General features: G+C 38.9%; 1 protein-coding gene across 2 annotated transcripts in view; it reads right to left on the bottom strand.

Moving 5' to 3' along the window:
- NMD3 (NMD3 ribosome export adaptor) overlaps positions 1 to 22,519 on the bottom strand; it is a 130,497-nt gene that overhangs the window by 24,881 nt on the left and 83,097 nt on the right. Inside the window, exons 1-7 of one of the 2 annotated variants that reach the window (XM_057545249.1) lie at positions 13,481 to 13,596; positions 12,866 to 12,922; positions 11,622 to 11,756; positions 8,713 to 8,809; positions 4,600 to 4,680; positions 3,715 to 3,843; positions 3,344 to 3,434 (exon numbers count right to left, since the gene is read on the bottom strand). In XM_057545249.1, the coding sequence (XP_057401232.1) occupies positions 3,344 to 3,434; positions 3,715 to 3,843; positions 4,600 to 4,680; positions 8,713 to 8,809; positions 11,622 to 11,756; positions 12,866 to 12,909 (577 nt within the window). In that variant the 5' untranslated portion in view covers positions 12,910 to 12,922; positions 13,481 to 13,596. Of the gene's footprint in view, positions 1 to 3,343; positions 3,435 to 3,714; positions 3,844 to 4,599; positions 4,681 to 8,712; positions 8,810 to 11,621; positions 11,757 to 12,865; positions 12,923 to 13,480; positions 13,597 to 22,519 lie in introns of those variants that run through there. The other variant, XM_057545248.1, reaches the window with a different exon arrangement.

The raw sequence follows: 22,519 nt of genomic DNA, 5'->3' as shown, positions 1-22,519 counted from the left end.
GTCTGGGAGGATCCCACATGCCGCGGAGCGGCTGGGCCCGTGAGCCACAATTGCTGAGCCTGCGCGTCTGTAGCCTGTGCCCCGCGACGGGAGGGGCCGCGGTGGAGAGGGGCCCGCGCACCGCGATGAAGAGCGGTCCCCGCACCGCGATGGGGAGTGGCCCCCGCTTGCCGCAACTGGAGAAAGCCCTCGCACGAACCGAAGACCCAACACAGCCAAAAATAAATAATAATAAAATAAATAAATAAATAAATAAGAAAATCCTTTAAAAAAAAAAAAAAAAGTGTTTGTAAAAAAAGAAATTTCAGAAAGATCAACATACAAAATCAACAGTTTTCCAAAATACTAGCAATAATCACTTAGAAAATATAATGAAAAAAGTTGCCATCCACAATAACAAAAAGCATAGAATAGTCCAAAAAAACAAGAAACATTCAAAATCTTGACGAGGAAAACAATAACACATCACTGAAATACAGAAAAGAACTAAATAAACATGATTATGCACCAGGTACAGTTCTAAGTGCTTTACATAAATTATTTAATCCTCACTATAATCCTATGAGGTACTGTTATTATCGTCCTCTCTATTGTATTAATGGGAAAACTGAGGCTCAGAGACGTTAAATAACTTGCCTAAGGTCACACAGCAAAAAACTCGTGGGACAGAGATTCAAATTCACAACATCTGGTTCCAAAATCCATGCTCTTACTCACTATCAACCAAGGTTTACAAAAGAATTAATAAAAAGGCACATAACTATAAAGTATAATTTACATACTGTAATAAAAGCAGTGGGACAAAATAAACCAGAACTCAGCCATGTGTACAAAGGAATTTAGTATATACAAGAGAGGAGATATTTCAAATCAGTGGGGAAAGGACAGACTACTTGGTAGGTAAGTATTGAGACAATGCAAGTTAACTTTCTGGGAAAAACTCTTACCAGGTAAGATTAAAGATCCAAAAGTAAAACAAAAATTTACCTTCTAAAAATAATCTTTGGAGTATAAAAAACTTTCCTATGTAAGACAGAAAGTCATAAGCCATAGCTATATAAAACTAAAAAATGAAAAATTTAGGTGATAAAAGACATGAGACATCGTAAGAAAGTATCTGCTCTCTCAGGCTCACACTCAAACACATGCTCCGTGTGCTCCTCTCTCTATATATATAATAATACACATACATAATGAGATTGATATCCTGAATAACAGACACAAAATAAATAAGGAAAAAACAGATATATGCAGAACAGACAATTCACATTAGATAAACATAAATGGCCAGTACATATGAAAATGTTAACCCTCATTAGTAATCAAGGAAATGAAAATAAAAACAAGATGCCTTTATTCTCTTCATCAGAACAGCAAAAATTAGAAAGTCCAATACAATCTTATGCAGTGTTGGCAAGTGTTTGGAAAAACAGAAATTCTCACAAGTGATTGGACTGTAAGCTGGCACTATTTTGGAAAACAATCTAGCAGCACATATAAAAATTTAACATTTGCATACTCTTGTCTAGTAATTTCAATTCCTGAACTCGGTCCCACAGAAAAACCACTACGCACAAACATAAGGATGTTTATTACAGTACTGTTTGTAGCAGCAAAAAAACTAGAGCATCTTGTAAACCAGTTAATAGGAAACAACTAAATAATTTAAAACATACTGATTAACAAATACACAACCACAGTGGTTAAAAATAATAAAATAGGATTATATGCAATGATGTGGAAAGGTTTCTAAATATATTAAGATGGCAAGTCACAGAATATTACAGAACAGTCTCATATATGAGGGGAAACCAATTCTATCACAATTATATACAGAATACATATTGTAATATCTTGTTTTAAGGGGCTACATCTGGGAATAACAAGTGGATAAATGGGACAGAGGTCCTTTATTCATATATACTTCTGTTATGATTTTAAAAACAAAGTTGCAAACAAACAAGCAAACAAACAAAAGATTCATTTACATCAAACCAAGAGCCAGTAGGGGGAAAAAAAAATAGATTAATTCTTCTGGATGAAAAAAAGGATTGTTAAACTTCCAGCATTTTTGATTTTTAAAGTGACTGCAAAGGTATGTACCAGAATGTATCCAAGTCTTCTGCTACAAAAAATTCTGTGTAAGGACATTTCTGCCCTGGTGATGAATGATCATCAGAGTTTTCTGCTTCCTTTGCTAGAATATTAGGATCCCCTAATCCCCAACAGTTACTCAGAACAAAGGTGTATTTCTGCCTGATGACTAGCCACAAATAGCCAAGCACCATGTTAAACAGGCTGCAAAGTACCTTCCCCACAATAAGTATTCAGTAAACTATGTTTTACAGATTTAGACTGTTAACCTTATACTGGTAATGCACTCAAATCAGATACAAAGCTTAAAAGATTTTCTCCAGGTGCCATAACTGATATTCATTTCTTCCCATTTAAGGACCCAAAATCACACTTCTAATTACTTTCCTCAAGACATATGAGATAAATGACTAACAGATCAGTAAGTAACAGAGGAACTTACACTTTTAAAATAAGTAGTGCAAGAATTTGGTCATTCCTTCAAGAATAGCCATCTCTAAACCTGTACTTTAACAACCAGGAAAATTATACACGTCCTACAACTAAAAATATTAACTTTTAGCAAGAGACTTAAGAGTTTGCTAACGAATATTTATTTTTTCTATTATTAAAGAAATATTCATCCATCAACTAGTATATAAAAGTATGCTACATCAATAGTAAGTGCTAAGACAGGACACGCTCTGAGGAGCCATTATGAAATTACACAAACATTTTTAAATTCCATCTTCAAGAAATCTAAGTATATCATTTGTATATCACTATTTATTATTACTGAGTTTAGCCTTTTGATTTAATGTATCCAGCACAAATGCCGCTAGGCATATGAAAAACAAAAATATTACAACTTACAGATCTCAAAAATAATTTTCTTTCAATCAGAAACTGACCTCTACATAAAATAAGTTTTTGATGAATTTCTATCATACCACTTTACATTCTATTAATGTAGTTATTGGTTTACTCATCTGGTAGCTATTTAGTGTAAATTTCAATTAAAATAGAAAAAAATTAAAAATTCAGCTCCCCAGATGCACTAACCACATTTCAAATATTCAATAGCTACATATGGCTAGAGGCTACCATACTGGTTGGACAGTGCAGATAAAGAGCTAAGATTTGTTTCTTCCTAACAGGAATTTCTTTTGGACAGTACTATTCTAGATATTATCAGTAAAGATAAAAGACTCCTTAGGATAGTTGAAATAAAATTCTGACATCATTTCAAATGCTTTAAATTTTAACTCACCATGAATGTCTTTGATACGAAGTGTATTCTGGTGCATGCCGTATTTCAAAATCAACTGTTCCAGATAGTAGAAAGTTTTTTTGTGCAAAGTCTAAACATAAATGCATTATTAAGATTAATAAATGAAATGCAAAAAAAAAAAAGCCATCTACAGATATAGAACACTGATTTTTAAACAGAAACAATCTTTAAAGATTATCTAAAACGTGGCAGTGATCTCTTTCTAAAGGTGAATGCCCCAGAGACCTGGAATGTCCCTAGTGCCTGAACGATTTGGAAAGAAGGGAAAGGAGAAGGTTTTACTCACTATTTATAACCAACAAAGATGAAATACAAGATGGAGGATTCACACATCATCTTTCTCTCATTACCTTTTGCCTAACTTGAACCACAGCCTTCCAGAAATCCTTAGCTTCCACTCTATGGCAATCTCCACACATCTGGGGCTGAACAACATAATCCACCACAAACACTTGCTGAAGGATAGCACCATTCATCACCTGACGAAGAAAACAATGACACTCCTTCATTCTTTCCTTTCTGTTTAATAACAAATAGTTTTCTTAAAAGATCCTTCAATATTTAACTTAAAATCTTCTTCCATGAATGCTTTGAGGAAATCAACAACAAATGAGTTACATTTAAAATCCTAAGTCATACTATTTCAAGAAAGATATATAGGTTTAATTCATAGGATTTATTAGATTAACATTTCAAATTTACCTTTAGTTGAAGTGTTGTAAGGATATTCTTTGAAGAATTTTTATAGCTATATATACATGTATATGCGTGTGTGTGTATAAAGTTCTTCCTTAGGAGACAAAGAAAACTCTCAAAAAAGAAGACATTCCTTAATTTAATTGTCCCCAAAAATAGGCAATCATCAGAAATCACCTGGGAAGCTTTAATAGATTCCTGGATCTTACATCCAGTTGAATCCAGTTTGATTCAGTCACTGTGAGTCAAATGATCAGCCAAGTTTGAGAAGCACTGCCTTAGTTCATGTTTTTACTTCAATCTTATTCCAAATAAAAATGACTTTGAGAAGATTAACTAAGTCCACTAATCATGAACAATGGCTGCTCTTACTATCGACCTGATCATCTGTGCAGATGATCCAAAAGAAAACAAAGGGTTAAAATTAAGAGTGCATTTGTTTCCTTTTAAGCTGTTCAAGTCATAATATAATTTACCAATAGCCCCTCATTTTCCTACCTATACTTTAAACCATGCTGAGAAAATTATGTATAGCTTACCTCTTTCTGAATAGTTAGTTTAACTTTAAGTCTCTTAGAATGGGGCTCAGTCCAAACAAAGCTTGCATCTACAAGCCGTACCTTCAACAAAACACAAACAAAAAGAAACATAAGTTCCCATCTGAGGAGAAAAGAGATGAGAGAATAACTCATTAATAAACAGATTTCATAGATGCTTAAGGAATCCATGATTAATCTACCCAACATCACCAGTTTAAAAAAAGAAAAAGATTTATCATCAGAGGTATGGCAACAAAAACAGCAAATAAAGGGAAAATCTAATGACTATATTAATGAAACTGGTATAATTCAAGCAAAAATTAAAATACTTGCATAGAAAAAAACTCCTTTCCCCTAAAAACAGCATACAGTTTTTTGAATGGAAATTACACTTTTTAGAAGAAAACAAAGACCTGATGACTTCATCATCTACTAGAAATCTCAAGAACAAAGGTTTCTACTTTTATTGTTCTCACTATAATATGTATGTGGCTTAAAAAAAAAAAAGAATGAACATTCATTACAGGGAGTCTCATGCACTGAATACTGAATCCACAATGGTAACTCACTTCTATATCAGCAGAGGCCAGAAACAGTTTGCCACATGTGACAAACTGAATGTAGCTCAATATGGCTAAAATGGGTGTTTTGAGGAAGGGGGTGGGAGAACAAAAATGGAGGTTGTTTCAATAATTTGGGCAGGAGTTGTAGGTGACCTGAACTGAGGGGCTGGAAATAACAGCAGCAGAAAGATCCAAGCCAAGAGCTATGTAGGAGATAAGATCTATAGGATTTAATAACAACTGGATATGGGAAGGAAGAAAAGAAGATTCTAGAATGATGGTCAAGTATCCAGCTTGGGCATCTAGGTAACACTATTTTTCTGACACAAATAAAAAACAGCTTAAATGGGGACGAATGCGCTATATTTGGTTTCAGACATTTAAGTTTAAGAGGATTTATCTAAGATGTCCAAGTGAAGCTGTTCAGTGGATAGTGAGATATATATATTTGGTCTGGAGCTCTATGGAGAAATCTGAGCTGTAGATAACAGATTTGGGAGACATGAGCAGGCAGATAATTTTATCAAGACCTGTCTGGTGAGAACTTGATAAGCTAGCATAGGTACAGCAGTCCAGAGTAAAACCCTCCTCATTCGACTGGCTTCCCTAAAGCAAAGCCTAGTAGTCAACAAGCCACACCAGGTACAGAGGGTGACAGAGAGCTTCTTATTCCCTCAGCCTCCATCTGCATTCCCCATTCCTCAGCCTCACCACACCATCTGTCCTCAGACAACCAGGACTAATCCACCTCATGGAGCCCTTTAATCCTTCTTTACCATTACCTCAGTCACTCCCTCATCTCCCACACTCCGATCTCCATATGGTTCCACATATGCCCTTTTCTATCCCATCTAACACTCCTCCCCAAAACCTGAAAACCTTTTACTGGCCTCTGGAATTCAACATTCACTAACAACAAAACCTCCAAAATCCTCATCTCTTTCCTGAACATTCCCTTCACCTTCTAGATCTCCTGATTATATGTATTGCTCTCCCTGCCTCTAATTAGAAGTAATGACTGATTTTTTTTCTCATCTTCTCAAACTTTTATCATTAAAGGATCCCAGGATTCAGTCCTGAAATTTCTCTCTTTCTCTAAACTCTCTAGGAAATCTCATCTAATCTTACAGCTTTAAATACCATCACACCCCAAATTTATTATCTCTGGTCTGGACCACTCCCTTGCTCATTTATCCAGCTCCCCACTATTTCTACTTCCATGTCTAATGGACATCTAAGTACTACTTTGAGATGAGCTTTGATCTCTCCCACCTGACCTGCTCCTTTTTTTTTTTAATTTTATCTATTTATTTATTATTTATTTTGGCTGTGCCAGGTCTTAGTTGTGGCATGCGGACTCTTAGTTGCCGCACGCATGCGGGACCTAGTTCCCCGACCAGGGATCAAACGTGGGCCCCTTGCATTGGGAGCAAGGAGTCTTACCCACTGGACCACCAGGGAAGTCCCCTGGCCTGCTCCTCTTAAAGCCTTTCCTACTTCACTATCAGTAACTCCCTCCTCTGGTTGATCAAGTCAAGAACCATGGAAGTCACCCTTGACTATTCCAACTCATAAACGTACATCCAGCTTCATCAGCAGATCCTACTGACTACCTTCAAAATACAGCCAGAATCTGTCCACTTCTCACTTCCTCTACTACTGATCCAAATATCATTTCTCATGATTACTACAATCGCTTCCTAAAGGTGCCCATGCCCCTCACATCTATTCTAAACGCAGCCAGAGGGAACCTGATAAACTGTAAATCATTCATCTCACTATTCTGCCCTATACCCTGTATACCAGCGGTCCCCAACCTTCCAACCTTTTTGGCACCAGGCACCGGTTTCGCGGAAGGCAATTTTTCCACAGACGGGGGTGGGGGGGGGGTGTTCAGGCGGTAATGCAAGCGATGGGGAGCAACGGGGAGCAGCAGATGAAGCTTTGCTCGCTCACCCACCCCCGCTGCTCACCTCCCGCTGTGCGGCTCAGTTCCTAACAGGCCACCGACCAGTACCTGTCCTGTCCGCGACGTGAGGGCTGGGGACCCTTGCTCTATACCCACTATACTCAGAGTAAAAACCAGTGCTCAAAAGGGCCTACAAGGCCTGACCTACTGACTTCCCATGCCTTCCCTGGCTTCATCCCCAATTACTTTTCCCTCCCCACTCCACTCTAACCACACAGGTATTCTCCTGCCTTTGGCCTCTACACTTGTTTTGTCTACCCATAATGCTCTTCTCCTCCAGACTGTGGCTCCCTCCCCTACTGCCTTTAATGTTTATTCAAGTACCACCTTATCAATGAGGCCTCCCCTAACCATTCTATTTTAAATTGCAACTCTTCCCTGCACAGTTCTGGCTTTATCCTCCACAGAATTTATACCTTTTAATATACCTATTTATTTTGTTCATTGACTACTCCACACCCTCCCCTTCAACTAAAATAAAAGCTCTCTAAGACAGGGATTTTGTCTCTCTCATTCACTTCCACATCCCTAACACCAAAAGTAGATTGGCACAGAGTTGACAGTTAATAAACATCTGTTGAATGCTAATGAATTATTAATGAACATCTGACAAAAGCCTGAAGTATGAAAACAAAAGACCAAGTTACACAAAAACTGACTCCAGAAAAAAAAAAAAAACTAAGACAACTCAGCGAACAGAAGGAAAGTAAAAAATGGTAACAGCATATTATTAAACCTTCAGAAATATTCAACAGACTGTATCAAGAACATTAAAAACTCTAAACTCAAAATACTACTACTGAAAGAAAATTAATACAAAAATTGGAAGATAAAGGAAACTGTCAGGAACACAGGAAAAAAAAGATTAAAAACAATACAAGGGCAAAAAGGCAAAGTTTTCAGCTAGTAGGGTCAACATTTGACTGATACAAATTCCAGGGAGAAAAAACAAGGAAAATAAAGGGAGAAACTTCAAAGAACTCTTACACGAAATTTTATCAGAGTTTTAAGAGAATCTGAAGCTCTTCAAACCAAAAGAGCCCATTTCAATTAAAAACATATCTGGTGGAAATAAGTCATAAAGTTTAGCATAAAGAAAACTGAAAGTGTTATGTAGAGAGGCTAACTACACTAACAAACCCTATTTGTTTTTTGAAGATGTTTATACACTGACTTTAAGTAACAGGCACAAATATTTTCTTTCCAGAGCAGTAATGACAATTTTTTTAAAACCGAATACCACAGTCCTAATACTATAGCCTCCAAATTATGTTTAGCAATGGCTTTATATAAACATTTTCAGAAAAGATTATTGCACATAAGAGGTTCTCAAATAATGAATGAAAAAAATTTGATTCTATACTAAATCTTTTAAAGCAGAAAGATTTTCATTTCCATTAAAAAAGAATGTATACAACTTTAAAAATGAAAACAGCATTTGTAGTAGTGTGCTTACCAACAGTAGCATTTAATAGTTATTTTGGAAAATCTACTCAAACAAGGATTATCTGAAAATGAGAGATTAAACACACACACACACACACCCCCCCCACAAAAACTGATTTTAGCTATTTGACCTACCTTACTCAGAGGGGCTTTGATTTTTTTCAAACACAAAGCAAGAAGTTCCCTAGATTCTAATGCACATTGTACCCAAGTTCCTGGTGGCTGGAAATATCTGAGAGAAAATATATTGAAACTCAGGATCTCTCAGAAAAAAAAATTTCCATGTGAACATGCAGACATAACAATGATTATTAATCAAATATAATAATACCCAAGGTTGATCTGAGGCACTTAACCCAAATATATTTTAAAAGTTGCAGAAAACTTTCAGTTAGACAAGTAGTTAAAAAGATAAAATTCTGAGTATTTGAGAAAGTCAATCTGAAATAACTTATTAAAAGGTCTTATTACTTCAAGCACCAATAAGCATTCCAGTGAGGATGACAAAATGCCCCAGTGTTCCTTGAAGCTAAACTTTGAAACACAGGTAAAAAAATCACCTCCAAATAGCATTAAAATGGTTTATAATGTACATCTAAAATGCTTAAGAACTGCTTATTTCTCACACACAAAAAAGGTAAATTAGTACCTAATATCAATAATAGCTCAGACTATTTATCTACTTCAAAGTCCCTTTTCAAATTTTAAATTGTAAAATTTAAAATCTTATATAAAACCTGACTAAATTAAAATTTAAATCTCTTATGTATGTACTTTAAGTTTTTTAGCCCAGTCAGCTCAGGACTTAGGACAGTGCCTAGCATACAGTAAATGCTCAATAAATGTTTGTTAAATACATAATACTTCTAAATGTATTATGTGAATGCTTTTTTTTTCCTTACTTGTTAAGTAAATATTCTGATTTTCACTTTTAAAGTTTCACTGAAAAAAATTATTCATATAGGTCCCTTTGTTATAATAATGTTTTTGGAGTTAAAAAGGGCTTCATATATCATCTAATAAAGTCCCTTCATTCTGATGAGGAAATTAAGGCTTAGAGAGGTGAAGTGGCCAAGAGTATCAAAGAGCTAGTTTGGGGCTTCCCTGGTGGCGCAGTGGTTGAGAATCTGCCTGCCGATGCGGGGTACACGGGTTTGAGCCCTGGTCTGGGAGGATCCCACATGCCGCGGAGCAACTAAGCCCGTGCTCCACAACTACTGAGCCTGCGCGTCTGGAGCCTGTGCTCCGCAACAAGAGGCCGCAATAGTGAGAGGCCCACGCATCGCGATGAGGAGTGGCCCCCGCTCGCAGCAAGTAGAGAAAGCCCTCGCACAGAAATGAAGACCCAACACAGCCAAAAATAAAATTAAAAAAATAAATAAAAATAAAAATAAAGGAATTCCTTTAAAAAAAAAAAAAAAGAGCTAGTTTGTAAGAAATCCAAGATAAACTGGGTCTCCTGATTCTTTGTCCAGTGTTTTTTTCACTCCACCGACATTCTTAAGAATAGCGAATATTTATTATAGATTAAGCCTCACACCTGCCAAGCTTACAAACTATAAACTCCCTGAAACAGAACACAAGTTTCATGTCTTTGTTTTATGTATTTTTCTGGGAAGATGCAGTTTTTAAATTCTTAAAGGGATTTATGAACCCCTCCCTCCCAAAAAAGTTAAAAGTCACTACAGTCCTAACCCATTTGGGAAATCACAGGCATATAATTTTATGGGTAGTTCTGTATTACTCAGTGGTCTCCTAGACATAAGCTGTTTATGCCAGCAACTAAAGAAAATACAAAAGGAATAAAACATTAACTTTCAGAAGTCTGCCTTAAAATTCAGTCTTCATTTCAGACCATCCTAGATATGATATACTGAGCTGTTTTTCCATCAGCTATAGTCATTTTAGTTGCATGGGAACATTAATACATATGATTTTTAATTTAAAACACACCAGTAAATTACTTAAAAAATAAGGTGCTTTTTATCATACATGGCTTCTAGTGATTGAAGCAGAAAACAAAAGCTTCATGGTAATTAATAGTAATATGTCTTTAAAATCTGCTCTCACTCTTAAAAACATCAACTTGTATCTATTTTTTTTTTAAACATTTTTCTTTTTTAAAAATTTTTATTTATTTATTTATTTATTTATGGCTGTGTTGGGTCTTCGTTTCTGCGCGAGGGCTTTCTCCAGTTGCGGCAAGTGGGGGCCACTCTTCATCGTGGTGCGCGGGCCTCTCACTATCGAGGCCTCTCTCGTTGCGTAGCACAGGCTCCAGACGCGCAGGCTCAGCAATTGTGGCTCACGGGCCTAGTTGCTCCGCGGCATGTGGGATCTTCCCAGACCAGGGCTCGAACCCGTGTCCCCTGCATTGGCAGGCAGATTCTCAACCACTGCGCTACCAGGGAAGCCCCAACTTGTATCTATTAATTGTATACATCAAACCTATTAATCCCTTAACAGAAAAAGAACAGATTCAAATACCTTTGCACTAACTTTACCAAATTAGCAGAGAAAACTAGAAAAGAACACTACAAAATTGCAAATTCTAAAATCTCTAGCTAGGCCAACATAAATAACACTTAAATCTCAATTACATGCACTTTATTACATGTATCTTATCTTTATTACATGCAGCTTATTGCATGTATTTTTAAAGGATGGAAAGAGTATCATGTCTAGTGATTCATTATGATGGGAGTATCATAACCCTAGGTGTACTGGGAACACAAAATGTTTAAGAATCATTGCCGTTATCCAAAATGAAAGTTCTATAATCTCTGATGTCCACTATGGTAACCACCAGGCACACGTGACTACTGAGGACTTGAAATGTGGGTAGCAGACAGACTGAATACTTAATTTTATTACATTTTAATTACTTTAAACTTAAAAAGCCACATATGGCCAATGGCTGATGCCAATCTAGAAGAATGTACAGTGAATATCTTAACACTCTTAAAATATTGTCAGTATATCCTGGTGGCTCTCCCACATACAAATCTCAACTTTAAGCAGGATAAAATAGTACCACACCGTACCTTTGGCACTGTTTGCAGAAAGATACAGAGACTTGTTTCGGAATGCCTTGGCTGATATCTACTTTACTTCGCAGACAAGCCACACAAATATTGGCAGGATTTGGACTGATCGGGACACCGCAATCGCAGCACAAGCTTAAATAAACAAAGCATACGTTTTTCAAATTAGATTTCATAAGTGCACAGGTTAAATTAAAAAACTATCAAACAGGGAGTAGCAGATACAAACTATAATACTATATATAAAATAGATAAACAACAAGGTCCCACTGTATAGCACAAGTAACTATATTCAATATCTTGTAATAAACAATAATGGAAAAGAATATGAAAAAATATATATATATAAAACTGAATCACATCGCTGTACACCAGAAACTAACACAACATTGAAAAATTAACTATACGTCAACAAAAAATAATAATAAAAAAATAAAAAACAAACAAACCAAAGCCTTCAAGTTAGGCCATAATATCTCTGCCCTTTTTTAAAAACTGACTTCAAAGATGCAGTAGATTAAAAAACCTTGGATTATTGAGGTGAAAAAAACCCAAGGATGGCCGCAATTCCAAAAAGCCTCAAAATATGGCCGATGTACAAAAGGTCTAGAGAGGGAAAATAACTGCTAGTAGTAATCATCAGACAGCTTTATAGTCCAAAGGCAAATTTTTTTTAAGCCTCAGTATAGCACAGGGACTGCCAAAATGTAAACATTTACCCAGAGGAGAAAAATTTTTAGAGTATGAAAAGAGTATCATGTCTAGTGACTCACTATGATGGGAGTGTCATAACCCTAGGTGTACTGGGAACACAGTGTTTAAGAATCATTGACGTTACCCAAAGTGAAAGTCCTATAACCTCTGATGTCCACTATGGTAACCACCAGGCACATGTGACTACTGAGGACTTGAAATCTGGGTAGTAGACGGAACAACTGAATACTTAATTTTATTTTATTACATTTTAATTACCTTAAATTTAAAAGTCAATGGCTGATGCCAACCTAGAAGACTGTACAGTGAATATTTTAACACTCTTAAACCAGTATTTACTACCACAAACTTCCCAGCGAAAAATGAACTCGTTTTTCTCAGGAAACAAGGCTTTTCATTTTTTCCACTTAAGACAAAAGAATCCCCCCGACCCCACCCCGCAATGAAAAGCTTTCCCCACAGCAAGTTTCAAAGAGTCACTTTAACATTTTTAAACTTAAGGGGGATGGGGGAAAAAGGACGCGACTCACATGTGTCCAGGCGTGTGCTTCACGGGTTCTGTCATATACTCCATATTTCTGCATATCCTGATTTTAAAAAGAGAGAGAATAGTAAGATTTAAGACATTTGTCTCTTACTCATCTTCCGTCTGCCTCTCTGAATAAGGCAGCCAAGCCTCGTAAAGCCGCAAATAAGAAAAACCAATTCCACCTGGAACCTTTGGAAAAAGTAATTTCTTTAATAACAGAACGAAGCGAATTCCGGAGGTTCCCGTCTGCAAGACCCTCGAGCCACTAAACTGCGCGCTGACCTCAGGCGGCACCTGGGCGCCAACCCCGGCGAACCCAAGGAGGGGCCAGAGGGGGCCGGGGCCGCACCGGACACCCCACGCCCTCACCCCTGCCGCGGGCGTGCCTCGAACCTCACTGTAAGAGTCCGCGGGCGGTGTCACCGCACCTGTGGGCCACCCACCCACCCCACCCCGACCCCGCACCGCGCGGGTGAGACCTCACGCGGGCTCCCGCCGGCGGCACACACGCTGCGCGCACGCGGCCCGAGGTCGCCCCGAGCCCAGGGAGTCCGTCCCCCTCTCTCCTTAGGGACCCCGCACGACTGCAAGCCGGGTCTCGGCCCCCAGAACCTACTTGGCGCCTCTGGGCCAGATCCGGAGGTGCCGAAAAACTGCAGCAGGACGAGCTCCTACCGCCCAGTTAGTGGCCACCACAGCTGATTCCAGTACTCTGAAGATATCGCGAGAGAAGAGCTCGTAATCTCGCGGGCCGACAGCGCGAATCACAGCGGCGAGTGGGGGACCGAGAAAGGGGAGGGTGCTGGCGAGAGGAGGGCGGGGCGGGGCGGAGGCCAGGCTGGTGGAAAAGATCAGGGACAGAAGGCAGCGGGCTCTCTGGCTCTCTCGTCCTATGGCGCCTGAGACTCACACACTTCTATTTGGTTATCGTCCTTCCCGATCTTCTTGGCCAGAGTTCACTCAGAGCCACTTCTCAGATACCCCTATTGGGAGCTTGCTTCTTGGTTAAATGATTATATAAAAGTTATCTATAAACGGTACCACATTGGGCAAAAATTAGAGTAACCTCCATCTAGGGCAGTGCCTTTGTCTATTTTGTTCACCGTTATATGCCTAATGCCTGCCACATCCTAACTGCTGCAAGGAATATTTGTCGAATAGATGAAAGAAAGAAATGTAAGAAATAACTATTTGTGAAGAAGTCTATGTTATTTTCAGACCACTCTAATTATTAGAATGTGCTTCCCCATAGTGCACTTAATATTTTCTTATGACTTTATACCTTGATCCTAGAGCAGCTCAGAAAGTCTAATCACTCTTTTTTATGACAGAATTTCAAATATTTGAAGAGTGCAACCATATTCTTTTTCTGTCTTCTCGCCCCAAATTTCAAGGAATAAGCAAGGTCGCCTTATAGAATGTCATTAAAGAAGGCCTCCCATTTCTTGCGTAGGGTACTTAAGTAGTCTCCCATTCCTTCTCCTTATTTCCACACTCCAATCCATCCTTCTAAAATGCAAATTTGATTTTGTTACTCTCCCCTGCTTTTAATCCTTCAGTGGTCTCCACTCTGGATTATTTCCAGTTTCTCTGCATAGAAAAAAGACCCTTCAGGATCTGACCCTGACATAACCTGTCACATTCCTAAACACACAGCCTTTCAAACCAACTGGCAGGTCCTGCAGGAACTAATCTTCCTTTGCTGGCCTACCTGTGAGTACAGGCCAGCTTCTGAATGTCAGGGGCTGTTCCTTTTTTCTTTCTCAATACACTCCTTCCATACCCTGTTTGATTTGGCACCAAGTGCCACAGTGCCAGTCTTATTAGGCACTGGATCAACACAGACATGGTCCCTGCCCTTAATGGAGCTTATGTTTTACAGATGAGGCTGATGTTCCAAAAAACTAGGTAATTTGCTGAGAGTTCTGTAGCAAGTAAGTGGCAGAACCAGGACCTGAACAACAGTTTGTCTAACTCTGTGTACATGCACCCCCATACCAGGCTGCCAGCCCTTCTGAGGCTCAGGTCAGCTATTCCTATTCGTGGGGTTTTTTTCGTTTTTTTTAAAGAAACTTTATTTTCCATCGACCTTATTTCCATCTTCTGTTTAGGAGTCTGTGGAAGAGCAGCTTTGAGACCACTCTGGTTGTTTCTCCCCATTTAGTGGTCTGAGCAGCGGCAGCTGCAGACCGGCCTTCAGAGGCTGGCTGCGCGCCGCGGTCCTTCAGGAGATGCTGCTGGAAGGTGCTGAGGCCACCTGCGCCTTCAGACCCGTTTGCAACTTCGGGTTGAGTAGCAATAAGCTCGGGACCTGGAGCGGCTCATTCACCCCGAAATTCCTCCGGGGTCTCAGCCTTTTCAGCAGCCGCCTGCTTTCCTTTTCAGTCTCTTCAGGATCCCTGTAGAAGCAGAGACGGGACCTGACCTCCCACGAGCACGCACCTGAGACGGAGCCGCGCAGGCGCACAATCCCCAGGCCAGCATCACCACATCAGACCTGCCGGGAGCGCCCCTCGCGCTGCAGGGATGGCAGTGTCCACACAGCGCAGGGGGAGAGTCTGTGTGACGTGGAGCAACGGCAGGCGGGTTACCATAAGACGCCTCTGTGAGGCTGGTGGTCACCGTGATAACCGCACAACACACAGCGGAAGGCTGCCTGGATCCGGTTAGTGAAGCTGCCAGGAGTGGTTGGAGCATCTGCAATAGAGAGGCTCCCGTGGCAGCAGCAAACTTCAGCACAGATCGCTGACCCGCATTCCTGGAGGGCATGACACTGGCATCTGCTGGGTTTTCAGTGTCGACAATGGCACGAGCTGCTGGCAGAAGCTTCTCCCGGGTTCTCTTCAGATTTGTAAGGTAACGCCATCACTTTTCCTTTGTTCCATTTGGAAGTCAGGTTGGTGCCACCTAAGTGGGCTCTGCTGTGAGGGATTTGAGGACATCCTCTTCCTTCATCTGCAGGACATCAAGGGCTCCGGTTATTGTGAAATTTTCCCTGTAAGTTACAAGGGGGAGCCCAGACTAATGCCGCCATATGGACCCCTCTCTGGTTAATGCAGAAGGCCACAGGCTTTTTTTTCCTTTTTGGAGTATAGTTGATTCACAGGCTTTTGATAAATGAAATACGTACCTACATCTCTCCTCCCACTTCCCACCCCTCAGTACTAAGATCTCCAGATGTGAGAAGTAAGTGCTTGCTATTAAATGTCTGCCACAAACCAGGATGACCTTCCTAGGACTGGTTTCACAGTGGAATAATATAGGCAAATTACACCTGAGAGAAACTCATTTTGCACTTTTTATTTAATCCTCAAATCTCACCTTGAAAAAAATGTGTTCTCTTGTACCATAGTCCGTACATTCAGGATATTTGTCCTTATTCGAATCTTAGCTTTCATTTGTTTTTACAGACTTAAATTCAGACCTCCTAGGAAGTTACAGGTTCACCAGATTCATCATCCACAAACTCATTAAAAAAAAAAAGTTTAGATCAGAATCCATAAAATCTCTTTCTCAAGCAATTAAGGTAAATATAAATATTGATTTTCATCTGTTTTGTTTTAGATTACAACATAACTTTCTTGGAGACAGACTGAATAAGTGTTTTAAAAGTAGAGTTTTATTAATTTTATATATCTTCAATACCTAGCAAGTAGTAAATGCTCCATTCATATCTGTTAATCACTGAAATTCTACACAGAACTTAAAGATGCAGAGTGTGGTTTTTTTCACACCATCAAATGTGATAGCACGTGTGGGATATCAAGATCTCATTGTTTGGAGATTAGCGCAGGAGAGGTTTATTAGGGAGTACACTTAGAATCAACACCTGTGCAAAGGAAGGAAGGGAACCACAAGTGGGTAGAGGGAGAAGCTGAGGTGCCTTGCAGTCTGATGGAGGCCTCAGCAACCGTAATGCCGGAAGTTCTGAAGCTGAGATGACTTGAGAGTTTTCTTGAGGGGGCTGGGCAGTTGTTCATTGATGAGTCATTGGATGTGACCACTCAAGGAAGGAGGCGTAACCTCAGGTCAGGTTTCCCTCTTCAGCCAAGACAGTCCCAGAAGTGGTTGAGACTCAGAGCTTTCTGCCAGCAGCAGGAATAAGGAATAAGTCATTCAGAGGAATAAGTCCTTCATTCCTGAAAGGGGATCTGGGATGCACCATGCAAAAGCAGTTCATCTATAGAATTGATACTAGACCTGGACTCTCAGGGCCTTGCTTCATGTCCATGACTTGTGACTTATAGACCCTCTGCCCCCAAGGGGTTGCTTCACCTCTCTGAGCCTTAGTTTCCTTCTTTTTTTTTTTTTTTAATTTTTATTGAAATATATTGTAGTTGATGTACAATTTTGTGTTAGTTTCAGGTGGACAGCAAAGTGATTCAGTTATTCATATATAAACATATATATATATTCTTTTTCAGATTCTTTTCCATTATAGATTATTACAAGATATTGAGTATAGTTCCCTGTGCTATACAGTAGGCCCTTGTTAGTTCCTTCTTTCTAAAACTATGTGATAATCTGTCCCTCATAAAGTAGTGAGAAATGACTGAGATAAGGTATGTAGAAATGTTAGTAAGCTGCAAAAAGAAGTGCTTAGTAAACTATAAAAAGCTGTTATGGACAGAGTTATGTTATTCTCAGGTGAAGCTCCTTAACAGCAATTGAGTTAAATGGCAAGGAATGGTTAGTATTTGATACATCCAATGTATAGAATTTGAAACATCACACTTGTGATCTTGCTTCACTCTTAATTTACAGATAAAGAAATTATAAACAAAATAAAATTTGAGTGTTCATTTTGTGAAATTCATTCACCTATAACATCCGTGCATGTGTCTGCATGTGTATTATACTTAACAAAAAGTTTTAAAAATACAAATAAACTCTCACATAGAATCCCAGTAAATAAAACAGAAAAAATAAAATAATAAAATTACTATAATAGTACTTGAGAAATTTCCCCACTTTTGCAAATTGCAAAATATCGGAGATTAAATTTGTAATGTTCTACTGTAGTTTTTCAAAGATGTAATCACTGACTTCTCGCTTTAGATGTTAGTGATGGGAGAGAACTACTATAATAGTAGATGAGGAAATATTTTACAAAAATAAATTTTATAGGTATTATAAAAGAGAAGATGAACAAAGAAAAAAACATGAACAAATTTAGATGCACCAAAATAACTTTCAACAATAAAACTACTATATATAAAATAGATAACTAATAAGGACTACTGAATAGCACAGTACAGTTCAGTACTCTATAATGACCTATATGGAAAAGAATCTAAAAAAGAGTTGATATATGCATATGTATAACTGATTCACTTTGCTGTACAGCAGAAAGTAACACAACATTGTAAATCAACTATACTCCAATAAAAATTAAAAAATAAAAAATAAAAATATGCACTGGGTCCCAATGAACTAAGAATTGGGGGATATGACACTGACATTTTTGCTCTGATCCTTCTTTTCAGTAATTGCTACCATGTCGGTGTCTCATTGGTCCTAAAAGCCTGCTCACCTCTTCCTCTCAGATGATCTCAAAGATGCTTGTGCTCTGTTTTCTATTTCACTCCTGTAGCAAGAATGGAAAAGACACACAAAACTGTACTTGTCTGGACGTGATGGGGAGAATTTTCCTGCCAAAACTGTTTAGAAATAAACTTACTTTGCCTATGTCGGCATTTTATAACATCTGAAGTTGAGTTTCAGGGGAGTTGCCAAGGATGTACAGGGAGTGTAGGTAAGCAAATTTGGATGTCAGAAAAAAGCACTTTCTAAAATGTCTGGCTCTGTAGCTGATTTACTTTAGGATACTTTTCAGTTAGTTGAACCATGACCTCCTAATAAACTTCCCAAATTACTATAAAAATTATTATTATTGAAGAAATAATACAAGAAATATTTTTGCAGAACATAAGGACAAGAATGTACAGATTGAAAGAATCCACCATATTCTCATCAAAATGGAAAAAACTGGTACACACCAGAGATCATTGTCATGAGGCTTAGAACACTAGTGATGAAAAGATCCTTGAAGTTTCCAAGTAGAAAAAAACAGGTCACATACAGAGGATCAAGATCAGAATACCTTCAGACTTCTCAACAGCAACACCAGAAACAAGAAGGCAATGAAGAAATACTTAGAAAATTTTGAAGAAAAATTATTTCCAACCTTGAATTTTATCCTAGACCAAACTGTCAATAAAGTGTGAGGATTGAATAAAGATATTCTTAGTTTCACCCTTCTGAGGAAGTTACTGACAGATGTAAACCAAGAAAAAGGAAGACACAGGACTCAGGAAACATGAGAAAAGTTAAGCAAAATCCCAAGGGGATAGTTATATGCTACACAAAGGGAGCTTCATCTGGATTGGAGCAATCAGATGGCTCTGAGAGAGATCTCTACAAGCAACTAAAAATAGATGACATATACAATGTTTCTCAATATCCTGAAGAGTTAGACATCTGGGAAATAGTTGGATATTGATAAGGGAATACTACTAAAAAATTTCCACGCAAAAATTTGAAAACTTAGGTGTAATAGACCAGTTCCTCAAAAAGCACAAACTACCACAACTCACACAAAATGAGGTAGATAGTTTGAATAACCTGATAACTACTAAGAAAATTGAATTTGTAGTAATTTTTTTCACAAGCCTTCAACACTTTTTTCTTCATCGTCAGTTGGCTGACTTAACCCCATCCACATTCCCCTTCTCCCCAGTCTCTTTACCACTAGGAGCAACCACAAGACACAGTTTTGGCCAGCAGGTTACAAGGAGAAATCTATTGGGCAATCTTCCAGAAAACTTTAGCTTTCTTAATAAAAAGGCACAGACTCAGTGGGTAAGCCATTTTGCCCTCACTCTTTGCTCCTTTGCCCTTTTGTCTGCCTCTTGTCTGGAATGCAAATGTGATGCCTGGAGGCACAGCAGCCATCTCCTGACCATAAGGCAAAGAGCAATAAGGGCAAATGCTATCAAGCAGAGTATGGTGAGGCAGAAGAGAGCTAGAAAGAGCCTGTGTCTTGGCTGTGTTATTATGTGGTGGCACCAACCCTGGAGTTCTTTCTCTTGAAGGAGAAAAAAAACAAAAACAAAAACACTTTATTTGTGTAAGCCACCATTGGCCAGGTTTTCTATTATTTGTAACCAAACGCACTTCTAACAGATTCCTCACTCAGGAGATTCTCAGCAGGGCTGATACACCTCACCTATTATAAGACTATTATAAGGATGAAAAACAGGATAGCTGCTTTATATTCTCTGTGTGTTTCAGAAACCAAATTGCTGATACTGCCTTTTCCTTTCTTCTTTCTCTACAATATTTTGTTTCTTATTCTCCTCAGCTTGGGCTAAATTTGTATTATAAACAGACCCTTGCCAGTCACTCTCCTAATTGAATTGGACTTTTGTTCTAGCTCAGACAGCTCAGAATTTTTTAATAGTCTTCCTAAACCCTCCCAGCCCAAGGCAGTTGCTCCCTTCTTTGACCTCATAGCACTTACTGTCTGCACCTCCCAACTGCCAATTCATCATGCACTGCCCCATGACACTTCTCATACAGCTGTCATAGAATAATCGATGTTCAGAGCTGGACATGACATTAAAAATCATCTTCTCCAGCCACCTCACTGCATGTGAAATGTGGCTTAAATCTTGGATTTTTCTTTACCTCTTCAGGGGTTTACAGCTTATCATCCCAACTAGATCTTAAGCTCCTAGAGAAAAGAAAAATGAGTAAGTATTTAAGTTACCTCCTATAAGCCAGACACCTGACACTCACTGTTTAATTTTCACAACAATCCTATGAAATGGAGACCTGATTGAAATAAAAAGGTGTTCATTTGGGGTTTGTTAGGACTGCATCCCACGAGACACAGATCCAAGAAGCACTTGAATTGTGTTCCACCAGTCTACAAAATGGGAGAGGCTTATAAAGGCAAAACCCACAAGGTTACAGTTAATTACATGAGTTGTTTATCAAGAATTATAATTGGAGCTGGCAAGAAGTAAGGGTGATTGTTAAGTAAGGAATGGTTGGGGTCTGAAATGGTTTCATAGTTATAAGGGGAGACCTTGAGAACATAAAGTTGCACTTGGTAGGTATTGTTCTGAATACAGCTGGTTGTGTCCTTGGATCTGGCACAGTTTAAAGAATGTTCATTTCTCAGTGGTTCAGGGACATGTCTGAGACCAGAACCTCCATGGCCACCCAACCCCATTTTTGTATACCTGAACTGTGATCCCTCCACTATAATTTCAATTTGTCATCAGTACAATACCTAGAAAGAGAGGAAGCCCATTCTGACTCAGGTCTTAAGATATTTAAGTGTCTTTAACCTCCTTCTAGGCTGCTAAACCACTTGATTGGATTTTGCCTTTGGGGGGTTCTTCAACCTTTAAACTTCAAGAAATTCTGCATTTTCTTCATAGGCTTTCTCTCTAGTAAGAGATTTAAAATATATCTGTGATATTGTGATTTATAATAAGAAATGTATATTTGGTCTTCATCTCCAATTCCTGACCCAGGGCTTCTAAAACCCTTGTAAATTCCTGATTTATAATAAGAAATATATGTTTGGTCTTCATCTCCAATCCCTGACCCAGGGCTTCTAAAACCCTTGTAAATTCCTGATTTATAATAAGAAATATATGTTTGGTCTTCATCTCCAATCCCTGACCCAGGGCTTCTAAAACCCTTGTAAATTCCTGATTTATAATAAGAAATATATGTTTGGTCTTCATCTCCAATCCCTGACCCAGGGCTTCTAAAACCCTTGTAAATTCCTACGTGGTAAGACACTGGGAGCATCTTTCATTCCATTCAGGAGACTCTGGGGAGGCTTCTGGCTGGCTCCTGCGTGAAGGGTGGTCATCTGAAAGACCAAGCCATGATTAGCATTTTGGAATTTTCAGCCTCACCACCCATCCTCCAGAGAAGGGAGAGGGACTGGAAATGGAGTTAATAATTGACCATCCCTATGTGAGGAAGCCTCCATAAAATCCCGATAGTTAGGGGTTCACAGAGCTTCCAGGTGGGTGAACACCCACATACCATACCGGGAGGTTGACACACCCCACGTCATGGGGACAGAAGCTCCTGTGCTCAGGACCCTCCCAGGTTTCACCCTATGTATCTTCATCTGGCTGTTCACATATATCCTCTATTATAGCTTTAATAAACTGGTAAACGTGTTTCCTTGAGTTCTGTGAGCCACTTTTGCAAATTAATAATACCCAAAGAGGGAGCTGTGAGAACCTCCTATTTGTAGCCAAGTCAGATGGACGTCGGTAACCTAGGGACCTAGTACTTGAAACTGACATCTGAAGTGGGACGGGAGCAGTTTTGTGGGATTGAACCCTTAACATGTGGAATCTGACTCTATCTCCAGGTAGACAGTGCCAGAATTCAATTAAATCATAAACCCAGCTGGTTTCCTGGAGAATTGCTTGGTGTGGGGGAAAAAAACGCAAACATTTGGTGACCGGAAGTGTCAGAAGTGTTATGAGTGTGGCAGTAGTGTGAGAGTAAAGGAGAAACACAGAACTGTAGGTTTTTCCAACTCAATTTCTAATAACCAAATAAGATAATGGTTCTTTGTATTTAATGTTAACATTTTTAAGATGCAGTGCTAATG

This window comes from Balaenoptera acutorostrata, chromosome 4, assembly GCF_949987535.1.
Source record: "Balaenoptera acutorostrata chromosome 4, mBalAcu1.1, whole genome shotgun sequence".
Lineage (NCBI taxonomy): Eukaryota > Metazoa > Chordata > Mammalia > Artiodactyla > Balaenopteridae > Balaenoptera > Balaenoptera acutorostrata.
The sequence above is the reverse complement of the archived record's forward strand: the minus strand, read 5'-3'. Positions and strand labels throughout refer to the sequence as shown.